The following is an 18,998-nucleotide window of genomic DNA, read 5'->3' as shown; positions in this document are numbered from 1 at the left end:
AGGTGCCTAGGGTGTGGCACGAGTCATCGTGAGGTATTCACAGTCATAGTAGATGTCTATGGGTCCTAAAAGGAGAAACTTGGGGGACAAGGTGAGAAGATGAGCAGAGAGGCCCCCACTTCCCTCCTTGGGGTTCCACGGCCAGGCCAGGCTCTGGTGTCCCCAGTGACACATAGGGACCACAAAACATCCTTTCGCGGCAGCCACTCTCAGTCTTGCTGCATCTGTACCCCACTCACGTCCCCAGCATCACTTCATCCACAAATGTTGATGGGTATAGTTCTGAAAGGGAAGGGCTCACTTAAAACTTATGTAGTTATAGGGCTGCAGAGAGAGCTGAGCAGTTAGGAGTGCCTGTTGCTCTTCCAGAGGACCTGAGTTCGGTTCCCAGCACCCACACTGTGGCTCCCAACTGTCTGTACCTTCTGTCCTCTGCAGGCACCAGGCATGCGAGTGGTACACAGGCAACATACCCACACACATTAACTCTTAATGTGTGTGTGTGTGAGTGTGTGTGTGTGTGTATGTACACACACACACACACACACATAAACATACACATATTTGCTATAATACTCATATGCACCCACAATATTTTAAAGTAAACCAAAATGTTTGGAACCCAGAATTCCAACTTCAGGTTTTTTGGTATTTACATATACTTTACTCACTGAGTATTTCTAGTCTGAAAACCCTGAGTCACTGAGCACACAGTAAACGCTCTAGTTTGAAAGATGCACAGGGTCGGCAGTCTGTGTGCAGGCTCGGCAGTCTGCTTACGTGGGAACCAAACAGAACTTCATAATAGCTGTGGCACAGTTGCCCTATCTTCTTATCATTTCCCCCTGCAATTTATTTATTGAAGAAGCTGGGTTGTGCATTTCTCCCTGCGTCGGGTTTGCTGGCTGCATCCTCACTGCAGGTGTTTGACATGTCCTCTGGCTCCTGTATTTCTGTAGCCCAGCATTGGACCTTGTTAAGATTCAGAGTTTTGGGGTTTTTCAGACGAGGTCTCTTATGTGAGGCTGGCTAGAACCGGATATGCAGCTGTGTGGGAATTTCTGGTCATCCCTTCTTCCACCTTCTAAGTCCTGGGGTTACAGGCATGAGGTAACCACACCAATTTGGTGCAGGGCGGCAGGGTGCAGCCCAGTCTTCCCATATGTTAGGCAAGCACTCCTCTACCATGGAGGTACATCCTTAGCCCTTATTAATTCTTTGAAACAGGGTCTAGGCCAGGCAGGCCCAGAATTTGGTTTTCCTGCCTCAAACTCCCCACAACCCAGGGCTAGGATCTTATACCCCCAACAATTAATGCATCAATGGTTTCAAACTATAAATAACTCAGTATCATTCTTTCTTCCTCACTTCTTACCTTTTTTTCTCAGAGACCCCCTTCCCTTGCTGTTTGGTTGCCCTATGGTATGCTATGCAGGAAAAACAAAACAAAACAAACAAAAATCAAAACAGGGTCTGTATTTCATTCTTTAAATTTCCCATCTCAAGAAGTAAGTCCATCTGCTACCCTCCTCCCGTAGTGACTGTTCTGTGTCACTGTGACCTCGTGGACTTGAACGTTCACTGCCACTCCCTTCCCAAAACTCAGGTGGGTCTGTCTGTTTGCAGCAGCTTCCTGTATCTTTTGGCTTAGATACAGAGGCTGGAGGCCTCCTTGACCTGTGACATAGGCACGTGTGGCATGTGGTTAGATGTGTCTGGACTTCCTCTTCCCACCCTCATTGTCCAGCAGGCTGCAGAGAGGCTGAGAGTGAAAAGCCACTGTGGAGCCCACTCCATACCAGTTCTAACGGCCGTGGTGCAGGAGGGGAAATTGAGGCCCCCAGAGATCCTGACTCTGGATCTCTAGCCCTGGAGCCTCGTTAGCTGCTTCTTGGGCTGCCATGGGCTCAGGGCCAAGCCCTGAGTTTGATTAATGATCCTCCCAGGTCCCAGCATACCTCCCCACGCCCTTTGAGGGCTCCTCACCCCTTCCCTTGCAGTCCTCAGCACCCAGTGCAGAATCTCAGGGGAGGAGGCAGCGAGGCAGTGGGCCAGGCCCTTGGGCGTGGCTCTCTGCTGTTGGGTATGGTTCTGTATCCTTGGGCAGCTTCTCTGGACCTCAGTTTTCCCATCTGTGCAGTGGAATGACATCACCTTGTATAGGCCCCATTTTTTTTTTTTAAACCCAGTGTTCTGCCTTGAAAGTAAGCCAGGGAGGCAGTGCTAGGGGTCAGATCAGAGACCAACCTGGGAGCTTTTATCTCAAAAGGTGATAGAGTTGGCTGAAGACAGAGGTGAGGAGAGAAAGGAAGCAGCCGGCAATACTGGGCAAAGCCTGGTTACAGACCCAGGCCCAGGTTGCTAGGCCCATATTGGAACACTGCTTGTGGCAGCCTCTGCCAGTGACTTCCCAGGGCAACATCCTGCATAGCTGGGAGGCAGGGGCACCATAGGAAACAGCTGACCTGTGCCTGGCACCTCCCCAGATTCCTTATAGAGGAGTGGTGGTAGTACCTCTCCCCAGAGTTGGCATCTTTGTTTTTCAGCCTCCACTGTCTCACTGGAGTCTACTCTCCTTTGCTCGAGTCCCTGTTGATGTGTAAGGTGTATAAACAACACATCCCTAATTAGTATGAGGGCGGAGGCTCCGGCCAGTACGGTTAAGGCTGCAGCTTGCGCGCCGACCCCATGTGCGTGCCTGAGCACTGCTATCTGAACTAGTGACTTTCTTCTCGAAGGAACTGCCTGTGCTCCAGGTGGTGCTCAGCTGTGCTTGGATCATACCCAGCAGAGTTAGCTGGTTACTCTGACATAGAGAGCTGTGGTGTTCCCCCTTCCTGGCCTGCCTCCTGAGCTTGGGAGGCACCTATGCCAACTCCTGGGACATCTGCTCAGCTGTGGCCAGCTCCACACCATGTGTGTCCCCCCTGTGCCTCCCTCCCTCCCTCACCAGGCTCAAGGCTTCTTGAGGGCATGTACTGTGCCTGGGTCCTCTTGGTCTTCAACGGCTAGCATGGCCCTGGGCCCACAAAGTAATTTATACTGCAAAATAACTCACCTGTAAACACGCAGGCCTGGGTTTGAATCCTCGCCTCGAATCCATCTGCCTCCAAAGTACATGCTTTTATTGTTATTCGTATTTTCCTAACTCTGTGGCTCTGGATGAATGATTTTTCATCTCTGAGCCTTAATTTTCCCACTTGCCTAGCTGAGGTGGGTAATAGCAATTTCCTCGTGGAGCTGCTATGAAAATTATATTCAGCTATGGTGCATCAGGCCCAAGCCCTGGCGTTTGTGTGGTGCTTCCAACATGCTACATATTAGAATCCTAATGCATGACCGTGAGTTCATACATTCGGTCAACATATGTGTAACACAGATGCACCTGTGCCAGGTGGGAGTAAAGCAAGGTGCTAGCCTTACCACAAAGAGCTGAGCCTTCTGAGGTAGCAGCATAGCCTGAGTGACGTGCTGCTTGTTCTACTAACTCAGTGAAAGTACGGATTTCAGAGAAGTGTTTGGCCCACAGGCTGAGGTATAGGGGTCCTTGTCTGGTCGAGAGTCGGCCGGGGGGGGGGGGGGGGGGGGGGCGGGTATTCCTGGATGACAGAGTGGCCCTCGAAGAAGACGTGTGAGGAAGGAGGGTAGGGAGCTGATCTGGGAACCGTGAGAAGGTAAAGAAGTGAGGCTGGGTAGGAAGGCCCCTTAGGAGAGTGACGTCATCTTGCTGGTTTGCCGCTGAGTGGGGGCCAAGGTGCCTGTGGGTGTCAATGCTGTTAAAGTGTCTGAGAACCAGAGATGGTGTGGGGGAGGGCCAGGTGGTGCTGATGAGAAGTCAGAGGAAGGCAGGAGCTGGGAGCAGCTGCTTAGGTTGGGAGAGAGACAAGTCTGGCATGGCTGCTGGCTTCTGCCTGAGGCTGGCCTGGAGGGGGCAGATGTGAGGGAGGCTGGCAGGGAGGAAAGCCTGTGGGGTCTTACAACACTGTGGCTAGAAGGGGCCTAAGCCTCTGGCTCTGACAGACACAGAACCTGAGTCCCAAGCCCAGAGTGTTCACCAGGTCCCAGTGTTTACGCAGAGATGAGATGAATTCCAGTACTCCCGTTCCGTTTCTTTGGGAACACGCACCGCATTTTCCTCAGGAGCCAGCTGCCTCTCAGTGCCCTCACTTTGTCTCCTTTCTCCCACCTAGGTCATCCCGGACTGGAAGGAGCAGGAATGGGACCCTGAGAAGCCTGCCGCCTATGCTGGAATCTTCCATTTCCACTTTTGGCGCTTTGGGGAGTGGGTGGACGTGGTCATCGATGACCGGCTGCCCACAGTCAACAACCAGCTCATTTACTGCCACTCCAACTCCCGAAATGAGTTCTGGTGTGCCCTGGTGGAGAAGGCCTATGCCAAGTAGGTGTGGCTGTGGCCAGGCGGGGTGGCCAGGTGGGTTGACCAGGTGGAACTGTCTGGGTAGGATGACCTGACTGAGTTGCCAGGCCAGTGATGGGCTCCATGGGCCTTTAGGAAGGGCTCCTGTCACAGAGGCGAGGGGCTGGAGCCTAGCAGACAGCATGCTCAGAGCCTAGACCCAAGCACCTTGCCAACAGGGCCTGTTCTGGCTTCGGCGGTGACCTGGACGGTAAGGGAAAGAGCTGGGAGGAGGCAGGCAGGTGGGGCTGACATTCATGTTTATGGCAGTGTATCTTACCCTCCAGTGCACAGTGCTGACTCCACCCCCACACCTCCTCCCTGGGAGCCTTTCCTGAGATGTGGCACCTGAGATCTGGTCTGGATGGTGGACCGTGGGTGGGTCAGATGCCTGTCTTCTTCTTGTCGGACCTAGCACAGAGTGGGCACCAGCAAAGATGCTCATTTCAGGGCAGGAATGTCAGCTGGTTCCAGCTAGCCTGAGAGGAGCCTCCCCTGGGTCCGCTCCCTAGGCCTTTGGAGGATATGTGAAGGGGTCAGAGGTAGCAGAGAGTGTGAGAGGAATCTTGAGCCTGCATGGAAGAGAGGGAAAGAAAAGGAAAAGCTAACCCAGGAAAAGTCACCTGTGAATATAACCCTAAGAAAACAGAGCTGCTGGTCCTTTAGTGGCCACTGTGTTTCCACTACCACTGGCGGGATGCAGTGTAGGGCCTTCTGCCTGCTAGGCAAGTGCTCCACCGCTGAGCTACACTTCCAGCTCTTAATTTAGTTTATAAATAAAGTTTTATTGATTACACACACACACACAAACACACACACACACACACACACACACACACACACACACACACACACACACACACAACTTCTCACTAAGCCACACATTTCTTACCCACAATGCTGTCTCCACTGCCTACATCCAAATACTTTTCATACCCTGCTCCAGCAGAAATTCTTCGCCATTAAGCAATAACTTACCTTTTTCCTCCCTGTGCCCTGGTGAACTCCTGTCCTTGCCTATGAATCTACCTGTTCAGGGCACCTCATATGCAGGGAACCCTACAATATTTGTTCCTCTAGGTCTGGCTCCTTTCACTCAGTGTGATATGTTCAAGGTCGGGTCACACTGCAGCTTATTTCCGCATTTTGTTTTTGTTTTTCTTTTGTTGCTGATTTTCCACTGCAGCTCCACGTCCAGCCTTATCTGTTTGTGGATGGGCAGTTGGGCAGTGCCCCCTCTCGGGGCGCTGTGAATAGTACTGCTGTGATTGTGGGTGTGCAAGTGTCCAAGTCTCTGCTTTCACCTGTTTCCAGTGTATCCTGGCAGCAGAACAGCTAGGTCATGTTACTGTTCAATATGTGACTTTTTGAGGAAGTCTCCATAGTGGCTGTATCATTTTATTCTTGCTTTTATTTATTTATTTATTTGCTTATTTACTTTTAACTTTTAATTTCCTTTTCCATTTGTGTGTAGGAGGTGTACTTAGGTATATTTTTGTGTGTGGGGGCAAACTTGTACACTTGTGTGTGGGTGTGTGTGCATGTGTGTGGGTGTGTGCATGTGGAGTCCTGAGGTTGATGTTGGACACATCCTGGGTCGCTCTTTCACTTTACTGATTGAGGCAGGACTCTCAGTCAAACCCAGAGCTCACGGATTCGGCTAGTCTTGCTAGCCAGCTTGGTCCCAGGATCCTGTCTCTCCCTGCCGAGGCTGAAATGACAGGTCTTACATCTACTTGTATTTACTTGGGTTCTGGGATTTGAGCTCTAGCCCTCAGGCTTGCCTGGCAATTGCTTTAACCACTGAGCTGCCTCCCCAGTTCTTATTTACTCTTTGAATTGTAAAATGAGTATGTGCCTTTTAGAGCAAATCCAGAAGCTATAGAAAACAATGAAGGCCACTCCCTCCCTGCCTTCACCATCACCATCGTTAGCATCTGTGCCTCCAGTTTCCTCTTTTATTCTCTGCACCGTCTTTCCTCTAACAAATGATCTTGCAGTATCATGTTTGGTGTTGTGAGACAGGGTCTCCTGTGGGCTTTCCCCAAACTCCCCTTCCCCAGAGCTGAGCAGCAGAAGCTGGCCTTGAACTCCTATTCCCAAGTGCTGAGGTTACAGGCATGTGCTATTACGCCAGCTTATTTTTATTAATATAGATTATTAATTTATTCATATTACATCTCAATGGTTATCCCATCCCTTGTATCTTCCCATTCTTCCCTCCCTCCCGCTTTCCCCCTACTCCCCTCCCCTATGACTGTGACTGAGGGGGACCTCCCCCCACCCCCATATATGATCATAGGGTATCAAGTCTCTTTTTGGTAGCCTGCTATCCTTCCTCTGAGTGCAACCAGGCCTCCCCATCCAGGGGATGTGGTCAAATATGGGGCACCCGAGATCTTATGAAAGTCAGTCTCCACTCTCCACTCTGCACTCAACTGTGGAGACTGTCCTGTCCATTGGTTAGATCTGGTTTGAGGTTCGAAGTTTACTGCACGTATTGTCCTTGGCTGGTGCCATAGTTAGAGCAGGACCCCTGGGCCCAGATCTGCCCATCACAGTATTCTTCTTGTAGGTTTCTAGGACCCTCTGGATCCTTCTATTTCCCCCTTCTCCCATGCCAGCTTCTTTTAAGAGCTGTGATTGCTGCTTGTAGACATCCTAACAAAGCACGGCACTGTTTTGTGGGTGTGTCTCTTCAGTGTACACTGATGTCACTGTACTGCGTATCTCTCTGCTATTCATATTCTCAGTCACTGTGTCACATACAATAGATGACTAATATAGTTTTAAAGCCCCCTCAAGGAAACTGGACACAGATCTCCCAGTCCCCAGAAACAGCCATGTCTCTGACCAGAAGCAGCTTTAAGGGATTATTGCTTACCCCTGAGAACATAAGTGGGATCCAGCTGGACTGCTTCTGCAAGCATAACAAGCAAGCATTTCCCCTACCCCATTGTAGTACCTTCTAGAATGTTCCAGAGCATTAGATAGAGCATTTCTTTTTAAAACCAATTCCTTAGAGCTGTGCATTGTTGTCATTATGAACTACATCACTTACCCTAATTGTTGTGTGTGAACTTTTAAGCTTTTAAGTAGGACTGATACATATTTGAACAACTGATTTGTAAAGAAAGGCTTCTTAAAGCCTAGAGAATTTGAGTCCTACAGTGGTGATGTTCAGTGAGACAGACTGTGTACAATGGGGTGTTTTGGATTTTATTTTGTTTTTGTTGTTGGTTTGGGTTGGGTTTGGGTTTGGTTTTACAAGACAGGGTTTCTCTGTATAGTGTAGTCCTGGCTGTCCTGGAACTTGCTCTGTAGACCAGGCTGTCCTAGAACTCAGAGATCCTCCTGCCTCTGTGTCCTGAGGGCTGCCGCCGCCACTACCTTCCCCTGGCTGAGGACCTGGGAGTTAAGACTTGGGCTCTAATATTGGCTGTGCTGTGGCTTGCTATGAGACTGTAGCAGTTTGCTTGACTTCTGAGCTTCAGGCAGTTCCTGGATGAGGACAAAGATTTAGATCTGCCTGGGAGCCTGAGCTGGGAATTCCTTGTCTGTCGTCTCCCAGGCTGGCAGGCTGTTACCAGGCCCTGGATGGAGGCAACACGGCCGATGCACTAGTAGATTTCACAGGTGGTGTTTCTGAACCCATCGACCTGACCGAGGGGGACTTGGCCAACGATGAGGCCAAGAGGAATCAGCTCTTTGACCGCGTGCTGAAGGTGCACAGCAGAGGCGGCCTCATCAGTGCCTCCATCAAGGTAGGACTGCAGGGCAGACCCCAAGCCCTGATGGGAAGGAGTGGGGCTGAGCCTGGCCCCTCCCCCTGCCAGTTCATCACACTGACTCCCGGCTTCCTGGGGACCGGAGTGGTGGGAGAGCACAGCTCCCCTTCACCAGAGCTGAGCAGCAATGCAGATCCAGCCTTAACCCCTGCACCATGCAACGCCCCCCTTCATCATTCAGACCCCTTTCAGGCTCCCTGAAGCTGGTCTCCAGGAGGGTCCTCTGAGTAGTCACTGATGGGAGAAAGGTGGGTTCGTTGAATGCTGGATTTGAACCCAGGATAAGCTAGGAGCTGTCTGTGGTGTCTGGTCAGCTGGTTCTCTAGAAACACGGAGCCCTGATTTGTGGTACCTGCTGTGTCCCATAGTGTAAATACTTCCATCAGGGTCAATTTCCTATTGCTCATGTCCTCACAAACAGCTCTTAAAGTTTCTGAGTGTGACCACCAGGTGTGGTGCTGTACATTTGTAGTACCAGTTCTTGGGACTTGGGAGGCAGAGGCAGAAGGATTGCGCCAAGTCCAAAGCCAGCCTAGTCTACATAGAGAATTCTAGGCCATCCAGGCCTATGTATTGAGACTTGAAAAGTTCAAAATATATAGCAATCAGCTGCACTGCGGCAAGATGTCACGGATATACTCCCGGCTGGCATCGGAGTGTGGCCCCTGGTGTTCTGACTCCTTAGCAAAGCAGGTTCTTTCTGTGAAGCTGCAGTTTCCATCCCTACCTGAAGGGGGCGATGTCATTCCTCAGCCTAGCTCCAGTGCCTTAATTTGGATTCCAGGGTGACCTTCCTGTATGTGCCCATTGTCCTTCCGCAGGCTGTGACAGCAGCTGACATGGAGGCCCGCCTGGCATGTGGCCTGGTGAAGGGCCATGCGTATGCTGTCACTGATGTGCGCAAGGTGCGCCTGGGCCATGGCCTGTTGGCCTTTTTCAAGTCGGAGAAGCTGGACATGATCCGCCTGAGGAACCCCTGGGGCGAGCGGGAGTGGAACGGGCCCTGGAGCGACACGTGAGGCCCTAGGGTTGGGGGTGGGTACAGGTGTAGAGGCAAGGACAAGAGGTGACATTGGACCGGGCCTTGCAGGGTGTGGGAGAGGTGGCCTGTGGAAAAGACAGGACATTTACTGTGTGTGCTTGCTGTCTTGCGGTGGGGGTGGGGTGGGGGGTGGGGTTCATCAAGGACAGTGGCCCGGAGAAAGGTGAGCTAGCCTTGAACTGTGGGGACACAGAGGCCAGTGTACCAACGGATAAAACCGGAGAGTGGGGAAGGAGGCCACCAGCTCTCTGAATGGGCTGATGCTCTGTACTAGGCCAGTGGCCCTGAAGGGTCATAGCCCTTCATGCCAGCTTTAATCCCTGATTTAATAGCCCTGGGAGGAATAAGCTTCTTAGTGTTGGGTTGGGCATGACCTCTGATTCCTCTAATCGCACCGCACTGTGGGCGGCCCGACCCAGAGCTATCCCTTGGGGCGTGGTCCTGGCAGGCCACTCCTTTTACACTGTTCCTTCTCTGATACTCACACCTCCAGCTCAGAGCAGTGGCAGAAAGTGAGCAAGAGTGAGCGGGAGAAGATGGGCGTGACTGTGCAGGATGATGGCGAGTTCTGGTGAGCGTCCCTGTCCCACCCTGCACCCACCCCCAGCGTCCACCCCTTACGGCCATCCCTCTCTGTCCAGTCATTATGTCCTTCCCCTGCATCCATTCCTCTATATCCATCCAACGGCCCGCCATTCCCTGTGTCTGTCTCGCATGCCCATTCCCTGCATCCATTTCCTGAAGCCACTCCCTAGGTCCGTCCCTCTGATTCCAGCACCCTGTGCCCACTCCTCACGTGCGCTTTCTCCATCCGTCCTATTGTATGCACCCCCTGCCCCGAGTCATCATCCTCCTGCATGCACTCTTTCTTCTGAACACATCCCCCTATTCATCCTGTGAATCCAGTCATTTCCGGTACCCACCCCCTCGCCCAGCCCCCATACCGATTCATTCTCCCGTCTCTATCCCCTCCTTTGTACACATCCCCTGCCTTCATCCCTTGAACTCATTCATTCCCTTCCATCCCTCCCCATGAATCCCTTCTACCAGCACTGTTGATAGGGAGGCTCAGCCGCTTACAGGAAGGGAAGGTACAAGGTATTCCACGTGAGGCATACGCCATGCGAACCCCCAGGCCAGCTGGGGATCTGGTCCTAGTGATGCAAGTGCCCTAACGGAGCCCCCTTCTGCTGGTATGTGTGGAGCTATCCAGGCTCTGCAGTCTGCACTGCTGTGGACACGGCCCACTTTGTGCCGTCTGGTTCAGGAGTCGGTTGAGTTAAAACACGGAAAAGGCTGCTCTGAACGGCTCTTCTCTCGTACCTGCCCTGACCCAGGAGATGTGCCTGGCAACAGCTTACCATGGAGGGAGGGAGGGGGTTGTCTACCACCAGTTGATTCAGGCCTTACAGGAGCCATGAAAGAGAATGGGTGGAAACAGACTGGGCATATGTACACCCCGGGGCTGATGAGAAGGTACTTTCCATCACTGCTGACAACCCCACTTCAGTCCCTAGGACCCACGCAGTCAACCCACATGGCCCACACAGTCAGAGGACAACCCAACTCCCATAGGCTGTGTCCTCTGACCTCCACATGCATGCTGCACACCCCCAGTGCCCTCCCCCTAACAATAAATGTTTAAAACTGCAATAAGATGCTAAGAGGTGCACACTGGTCATTAGCACTGTGAGCAGCCATCACAGCCGACACACTAGCTGCCCTTTGTGTGGGAAACAGCACTGCACGGTCTTGTTTCGCTCAACGCACTGCCAGCCCCGTGAGTGGGCAGTGCTCATCCCATTTTACAAATGAGGAAATTGGGGCCCAAGAGAGACTCCAGGTCTTAGGGGTCTTGTGTGTACCTGTGGCTCAGCACATGGCGGGCTGCACCCAGCTCACTCCTCTCCCGCACACAGGATGACCTTCGAGGACATGTGCCGGTACTTCACCGACATCATTAAGTGCCGCCTGATTAACACGTCCTACCTGAGCATCCATAAGACATGGGAGGAGGCCCGGCTGCGCGGTGCCTGGACGAGGCACGAGGACCCACAGCAGAACCGCAGCGGAGGCTGCATCAATCACAAGGACACTTTCTTCCAGAACCCACAGGTGGGCTTGTGCAGGGGCCCCACCCTGTCCCTCCTTGCATCAGCCATGGACCTCACCGCTGCCCTGCCGGGGGCTGCTGAGTGACTCGGGGGTGTCTCTAGCTGTCTTTGAGCCTCTGTTATGGCTATCTGTGCAGTGAGGGGCCTGGTGGACACTGTCTGGGGCCATGAAGTCCCTGCCTTAACTATCTGTACTGCATATGGTCACAAGGAGGGAATTGGCTCTCAGGGACTTACGGATGTCTTGTCCAGAGTCTCAGGCACAATGAGGGGCCAAGTAGTGGTCAGACCCCTCGTTTTCACAATAGCACAGTTTCGCTATTCCCAGGAAACGTGGCCAGGCTGTGTCCCCCACTGGAAACTCTCCCCAGCAGTTTCCTCAGCTATAGCCCATTGGCTTAGGCCTTACCTTTGATGCAATGTGTCCTTATTGAGCACCAACTGTATGCCAGGCTCTGAGGTGAGCACTTATCACCTCGTTTAGCTCTCCCAGTCTCCAGGCAGGGTGGCCACTGTATGAGTTAATGGGCTCATCTCCCAGAGGAGGGACTGACTCAGAGAGTAGACAGCATGAGCCAAGCTCATACCACCAACATGGCTGGGGCTTTGCTCCGGAGTCTAGGCTCTCGGGAGCAGAGGCTGACCTGGATCTCTTTTCATGGTCACACCTGCAGTACATATTTGAAGTCAAGAAGGCAGAGGATGAAGTATTGATCTGCATCCAGCAGCGGCCTAAGCGTTCAACTCGCAGAGAGGGCAAAGGCGAGAATCTGGCCATCGGCTTCGACATCTATAAGGTGAGACCTGCAGGCCCACCCCACTTGGGGTAAGGGATACTGGGGATTGGTCTGGGCCTTGCGAGGTCCCCTGTGCCTGATGGTCTCGCTACCGCTCCCCCATGGCTGGGCCTCTCGTCTCCTGTCGCCTCTTATGTCGGAGGCTTTCCCATGCACAGAAGTCGATAACCTTGAGCAGAGATGGGCAGACTCACCTCTGGTCACTCCCCTTGGCTTGGAAGTTGACATCCTCCACACGTGATAGAGACAGTTGGCATGGCAGAGCCCCACAGACATGTCAGGTCTTCAGAACTTACTAAACCCACATGGGTGTGAGGCCCTGGTGCATGCTTGGTCCCTAGAATTTAATGGTTATGGCAAGACCATTTTTCTCACCACCTTGTGCTGGCTTAGTCATACTGTGTTGACATGCTGTGACACTTTGTGCCGTGCCATGCAGTGCTTTTTCAGGAGTTGTCTAGGATGTCCTCGTGGCTGGTGAGTGAGTTAGGCATGCCATGATAAGTAGGCCTCCCAAACTAGGAAGATAAGTTCTGGTACTCCCAGTGGATGTCCCAAGCTGCAGGTGGCACCACACCATAGCCATAAGGAAGGCAGCTACCAAGCAGGTAATTGGTGGTCACTGAACACAGGACAGATGCACTGGCCAGACAAGGTGACTCGTGCCCTATTGAATGAGATGAGATGGTGTAGCATTTCGACATATTTGAAGTTGGAAATACATAAATTATTTCTGGAATTTTCCTTTTGCTGTTTTCAGAGAGCATGGCTGACTGTAGGTAACTGAAATCATGGAAAGTGGAACTGTGGGTGAGCAGGGGTGGGAGTGGGAGTCTACTGTATTTTGGTGTCTTTGTGACAAAACTCCAGGGTCAGGCTGGCTGTGGTGGCACATGCCTGTAATCCCAGCGCCTAGGAAGCTGAGACAGGAGAATCAGGAGTCCCAGGACATTCTCAATTATAAAGTGAGGTCAAGCCTGGGCTATATGAGACCTTGTCTCAAAAACAAAACAAAACAAGAGAAGGTTCAGCAAGGAATCTCATCAGATAAAGTCACTTGCAACCGAAGCCTGGTGATATGGGTTCAATTCCCTGGCACACTCGTAAAGGTGGGAGGAGAGAATTAACTCCACAAAGTTGTCCTCTGACCAATACATGAGTGCTGTGACATACGTGCCCTCCCCCATCATATACACACATACACACATAATAAAGTTTTTAAAAAAGACCTTGTAGTAGCCAAGCACAGTGGCTCACGCCTGTAATCCCAGCACTTGGGGAGGCAGAGGCAGGCTGATATCTGTGAGTTCAAGGCCAGCCTGGTCTACAAAGCAAGTCTAGGAAAGCTAAGGCTACACAGAGAAACTCTGTCTCAAAAAAAAAAAAAAAAAAAAAAAAAAAAAAAAAAAAGACCTTGCAAAATCATTGGGATTACCAGGGGGTTTCTTACCCACCCCCACTTTTAAATTATTTTTCTTGAGGTAAAAGTCATAGACCACAGAACTGAACACTCTTACCTAGTAACCCAGTAACATCACTAGATTATTGTCTCTGTGAAGAGAAGGTCCACTCAGCAGGTCCTTGCCACCCACTACAATAGACCCTTCTGTGGGCGTCTGTGCAGACACTGCAGAGGGTTGATCCATGTGAGGCAAGAAGGAGCTCCAGTTCAGTAGGACTCAGTAGCTCGTGCTGGTCCAAACTTCAAGAGTCTGACACTGGGTGGTTTATTTCACACACATTTAAGCACAACACAATTTTGGAAAAAAGTTTCCTGGTGACAATTAACTCAATCCTGTGTGCACAATAGAGCTTACGACATGACTACATGTGACATCTTCCGTAACCGTAGAGTCTGTAAATTAACTGCATGTGACATCTTAAGAGCCTGGGGGAGGATCTGGTGCGGTCTCAGTCATACAGGTCACCAGCTCATTGACCGCCTCTGCCTCCACCCTTCTGGGCACAAAACAGGTTATACATTTCTTCCTTTGAAGAGACAACCCTGCGTGTTTAATGTTCCTAGTTTCCCTGTATCTGTGAGCACAAGAACCTCAGTGCTTTCTATACCCTTTTCCTTATGCCTAGCCGAGCTAATTTTGTCCTGATAGGTTTGCTGGTCCTGGGTATTTTCTGTCCGTGTATCCTCCTGATTCTTTCACGGTAGCCCGCAGGAGATGGGATAGACTCTGGTGCGGGGCTGTGTGTGGCCCATCGCCTTCTGTCTCCACACAGGTGGAGGAGAACCGCCAGTACCGCATGCACAGCCTGCAGCATAAGGCCGCCAGCTCCATCTACATCAACTCACGTAGCGTTTTCTTGCGGACGGAGCAGCCCGAGGGCCGCTACGTCATCATTCCTACCACCTTTGAGCCAGGCCACACTGGCGAGTTCCTGCTCCGAGTCTTCACAGATGTACCCTCCAACTGCCGGTGTGTGTGGGTAACGGCGGGTGACAGTATAGTCGATGCTGGCAGGGCCTAGTGGAATCTGCAGCCCTAGCCTGCCTGTGTCTGCTCAAGGACTGGTGCCTAGGCACCACCCTCCTCAGGGATGGACATCCACTGCCTCTCTCCTCCCCTGCTTGCCTGCCCAGTGACTTTTATATGCATTTAACAGTTTACAAAGAGGCTTTTACTTATTTTATTTAGCTTCTCGCACCCCAAATGGGAAGCCTAACCACTCCATTTTATAGGTAAAAATAGAGACCGACTCTAGAAAGAGGGTCCGACACCATGTTGTCAGTGGTAGTATGGACTGAGCGTCCCACCCAACTGGATTTTAATATGGGTCTTGCCACCACTATCACCTGTCCCATGGAGACTGGCTTTGGAGGATTAGAGTTGATATTTATAATGCGCAGCAGAGGATGTGTCGTGCAGGAAGTACTGAGTTCAATAGGGTACCGTCAGGAGCATGAGACCCTGGGGGAGGGACAGAGAGGCCGACAGCCTGTGGCAGTGGGTAGTTGGGTCTGCCTTGAGATTTGGCTTGCTCCTTACTTTGAACCCTGTCTTTCTGCCACCCATCTGCCCTGCCTACCCTGTCCTGTATCAGGGAGCTGCGCCTGGATGAGCCCCCTCGTACCTGTTGGAGCTCCCTGTGTGGCTACCCCCAACAGGTGACCCAGGTCCATGTCCTCGGGGCTGCTGGCCTCAAAGACTCCCCAACAGGTGAGCTCATGTAGAGATTACCTCAGGCCTCGTCTCCTTCAGCGCGGACCCCAGCCTCCTGAGACCCCAACACCTACAGGACTCACTCTGCAGGCCCAGCCATCCAGGGAGTGATGTGGGCTTCTTCTAGTGATGGTCACCTCCTGGTTCCCCAGAGTCCCTATGGGGGGGGGAAACACCAGATAGCTGCTGGGGGGGTTCAGGGATGGCTTCTCTGGGCCAAGAATATGTTGAGGTGAGAAATCTGTGTACAGGGAACAGTGGGCAAGGGCACCCTTTACTTTTTCCTCTGCCTGGCCCTAGAAGGCAGGGCACCCCCTGTCTGGAAGGTGAATCAGGCTCCTGTCTCCCCTTCCTCTTTATGACAAAGACCAGGTTGGTATATCACCTGTCCCGTTAGGCTCTCATCCCATGCCCCCCCCCCCCACCTCGTCCTCTCTCCAGGGGCAAACTCATATGTGATCATCAAATGTGAGGGCGAAAAGGTTCGCTCAACGGTGCAGAAAGGGACCTCGACACCAGAGTACAATGTGAAAGGCATCTTCTATCGCAAGAAGCTGGCTCAGCCCATCACCGTGCAGGTGAGACCCACCCACAAGCATATCCTGCCCCCGCCCATGGTTTTCCGCTCCAAGGGGTAGGACCCCTGGACAGGGACCCAGGCGGGCACTAGCTCCACTTGTCCTGCCCACCTCTTGCTCCTCTGTAGGTAGCTGACCATTAATCAGCCTGGATCAGAAATCCAGCAAGGTTGGTCTCCCAGCTGGGGTCACTGGTCCTCTTTGCTGACCTGGCCTAACACCTCGGTCACTATTCCTCAGAGCTCCCACCATGGATGCACTTGGAAAAGTGACACTGAGATCATGTGTGGCATGTGGCTGTTTCCTAGGGCCTTGAGGAGCCAGTCTGAATGCTATAGTGTCCTTGAGCACAGCTCTGTTCTCTCAGGCCGACAGGCCTGGAGCACGGTGACTCCAAGCTCATTATCAGGCCCAGAGCAGCCTCTCTCTGGGCGAGAAACCATCTGTAAACAAATGCATAGCACCCCCAGGGGAGCCACTAGATTTTCCAAGTTTTCTTAACACTGGGTCCCACTGGGTCAAATCACAGACTTGTAGGACGGCCATTAGGGGCAGGTGACTCAACCCAAATATTAAAAATGAAGTGTTGAGTGTGGTGGTACACGCCTTTAATCTCAGCACTCAGGAGACAGAGGCAGACAGAATATGAATTTAAGGCTATCCTGATCTGTAACACAAGTTCCAAGCCTGAAAGACCTATACAGTGAACATTGTCTCAAAAAACAAAAGAAAAGAGGGCGGGCCAGAATTAGGTCAAGTCCAAGGTTTTACCAAACCCCCAAGTTCAAGTTAGTAAACTAGAGCTAAGAGTGACGGATTGCGCTAAGTGCTAGCATGCTTTGATGGGGATCCCAAGGCTCTGGAGAAGGGTACCCCATCAGTCCAGGGCACAGGCTTCTCCCTGGCTGGCTTCTAGGCCCTGTTGCCCTCACTCCCACCTGCCGTAGGCTGTATTCCTTGCCCTGGATATGCCCCTACCCCACCCTCTGTCTCCTCGCAGATTTGGAACCACCGAGTCCTGAAGGATGAATTCCTGGGCCAGGTGCACCTGAAGACTGACCCGGATGACCTGCAGGCCCTCCACACCCTCCACCTCCGGGACCGCAGTAGCCGGCAGCCCAGCGACTTGCCAGGCACCGTAGCCGTGCGCGTGCTCAGCAGTGCCTCTCTCACGGCTGTCTGACACCGGCCAGCCTGCCTGGCCCCACCAGTTCTCACCACTACTTGCATGTCCCCACCTGACCTGGGACCGGCCTGGGAACCAGACACTGGGGCTCTTTCCCCCACTCTTCCACTGACCCACTGTGTGACCTGAGGAGAGCCCTGCCCCTCTCTGAGCCTCAGCATTTGGAGGGCCCCAAAGAATTACCCTTCTTGGGGAGTTTTTCTTGCCTAAGATGGAAAGTAGCCCTCTCTACCCAGTGGGCACTGCTGCTAAGGGGCTATCTGTTGAAAACATTTTCCCCGGGACCTACTGTCTGCCGAGGAGTGCCAAGAATATGTCACTTGTTTACACACAAGCTGCCATGTCCCAAGCCCCTTCCCTCCCCTGTTTCCTAGCTTTCCCAACCCCCCATCTTTGCTATATAGCTTAGAGTGACCTTAAACTTTTAATCTCCCTGCCTCCGCCTCCTAGCACTGAGATTACAGGCATGCACCACTACACCAGTTTATGTAGCACTGAGTATCGAACCCAGGGCTTTGTGTCTGCTAGGCAAGCGCTCTATCAACTGAGCTACATCCCCAGGCCCACGGCACCTCGTGTTTGAACCATCTTGAAAGAACTCTTAGTGGGCATGTGCAGGAGACGTTTGTTCATTGTCTAATGCCTGACCACCCCGTCCATTTCGGTAGTCAGTAGAGATTTGCCCAGTTAGCCCGGTGAGCCTCCTCAGGCTTCCCCGTTCTCAGGTCTGAGGCAGATACTTTTCCAGAGGAACAGGCACTGATGTCACTCTCCCTGGAGGGCTGTGGCCAACCTCCACTTGTGATGTTGGAAGGAGTGGCCTGGGCCAGGCAGGTTGATGTGAGGCTATGGGAGACCCAAGGGGGACACACTGCTTCTGCTAAAAAAAAAACCATGGGCTTTTCTTAGAAGAAAAGACTCTGTAGTGGGTGGTGTCAGGCCTCCAGGGTTAGATCATCTCTCCAGCGTCACTGGTAGGGACTTCCCTCTCCTGACCAGGGGCCTCTCCACAGGCACCCCCAAACAGCCACAGAAGGCAGCATGCCCTTGCTATCCAGACCAAATTGTTCCTTTCAGTCCTCAACATTTGATAGTCTTAGCATTTAAAAAAATCCCAGTGTAGAAGGACGTCAGCCTTCACCTTTGTGCTTTTCTTTCTTTCTTTTTTTTTTTTTTTTTTTTTTTTGTTTGTTTGTTTTGTTTTGTTGTTTTCGAGACAGGGTTTCTCTGTGGAGCCTTGCCTGTCCTGGACTCACTTTGTAGACCAGCCTGGCCTCGAACTCACAAAGTTACCCTTGCCCCTCCCTCCCCGAGTGCTGGAACTATAGGCATGTGCCACCACGCCTGGTGCACCATTGTTCTTTTTAAACTCATTTTGTTGGTCCTCTGCTTTTATTTTGACATTGGGCATGAAAGAACATGGGCGAAGTGGGACCTTCTCAGAGGAGGAGGGTGTGGAGTTGGGCATGTTCATTCCTGGGTACCCTCAGGCTGGCTGCAGACTCTTGTTTAGTACTGGTGCTGTGGCTCACAGGGTCCCCCTCTGTCCCTCCTTCAGCTTTGACACTTGGGTCAACAGCAGCAGTCCCCTTTAGGAATGTTACTCTGTCTCCAATCCCTACTATGTGGTCCTCTTCCTGCCTGGAGGTGCTGGACTCTTGACTGCCATCTTGCTCCACGGTGGCTCTGCTCCTGGCCTGGGACCGGAGCCATGGGAAGGGCTAGGCGCTGAAATAAAGACGAGAGGATTCCTCCCTTCAAAGACCGGGGCCTGGGATTGTGCATGCCACCAGGAGCAAGTCACTTAAACCTCCCGTGCCTCAACTCCTCCCTCTGCAGCATGGGGCTGGCGACTCCTACCTGTGAGGACTCTTACAAGAATAGGAGCAAGGCCACCCAC

The 18,998-nt window shown here is 52.2% G+C and overlaps 1 protein-coding gene across 2 annotated transcripts in view; it reads left to right on the top strand.

The window, feature by feature from the left end:
• Positions 1-17,745, top strand: part of Capn5 (calpain 5) — a 55,222-nt gene extending 37,477 nt beyond the window's left edge. For both annotated transcript variants that reach the window (XM_051148987.1, XM_051148988.1), the window contains exons 4-13: positions 4,191-4,399; positions 7,989-8,181; positions 9,027-9,220; positions 9,741-9,818; positions 11,167-11,362; positions 12,036-12,158; positions 14,394-14,590; positions 15,216-15,331; positions 15,776-15,912; positions 16,913-17,745. In XM_051148987.1, the coding sequence (XP_051004944.1) occupies positions 4,191-4,399; positions 7,989-8,181; positions 9,027-9,220; positions 9,741-9,818; positions 11,167-11,362; positions 12,036-12,158; positions 14,394-14,590; positions 15,216-15,331; positions 15,776-15,912; positions 16,913-17,095 (1,626 nt within the window). In that variant the 3' untranslated portion in view covers positions 17,096-17,745. The remainder of the gene's footprint in view (positions 1-4,190; positions 4,400-7,988; positions 8,182-9,026; positions 9,221-9,740; positions 9,819-11,166; positions 11,363-12,035; positions 12,159-14,393; positions 14,591-15,215; positions 15,332-15,775; positions 15,913-16,912) is intronic.
• Positions 17,746-18,998: the final 1,253 nt, after the last annotated feature.

The sequence above is a fragment of the Acomys russatus genome, chromosome 7, assembly GCF_903995435.1.
Source record: "Acomys russatus chromosome 7, mAcoRus1.1, whole genome shotgun sequence".
NCBI classification, from domain to species: domain Eukaryota; kingdom Metazoa; phylum Chordata; class Mammalia; order Rodentia; family Muridae; genus Acomys; species Acomys russatus.
The sequence above is the reverse complement of the archived record's forward strand: the minus strand, read 5'-3'. Positions and strand labels throughout refer to the sequence as shown.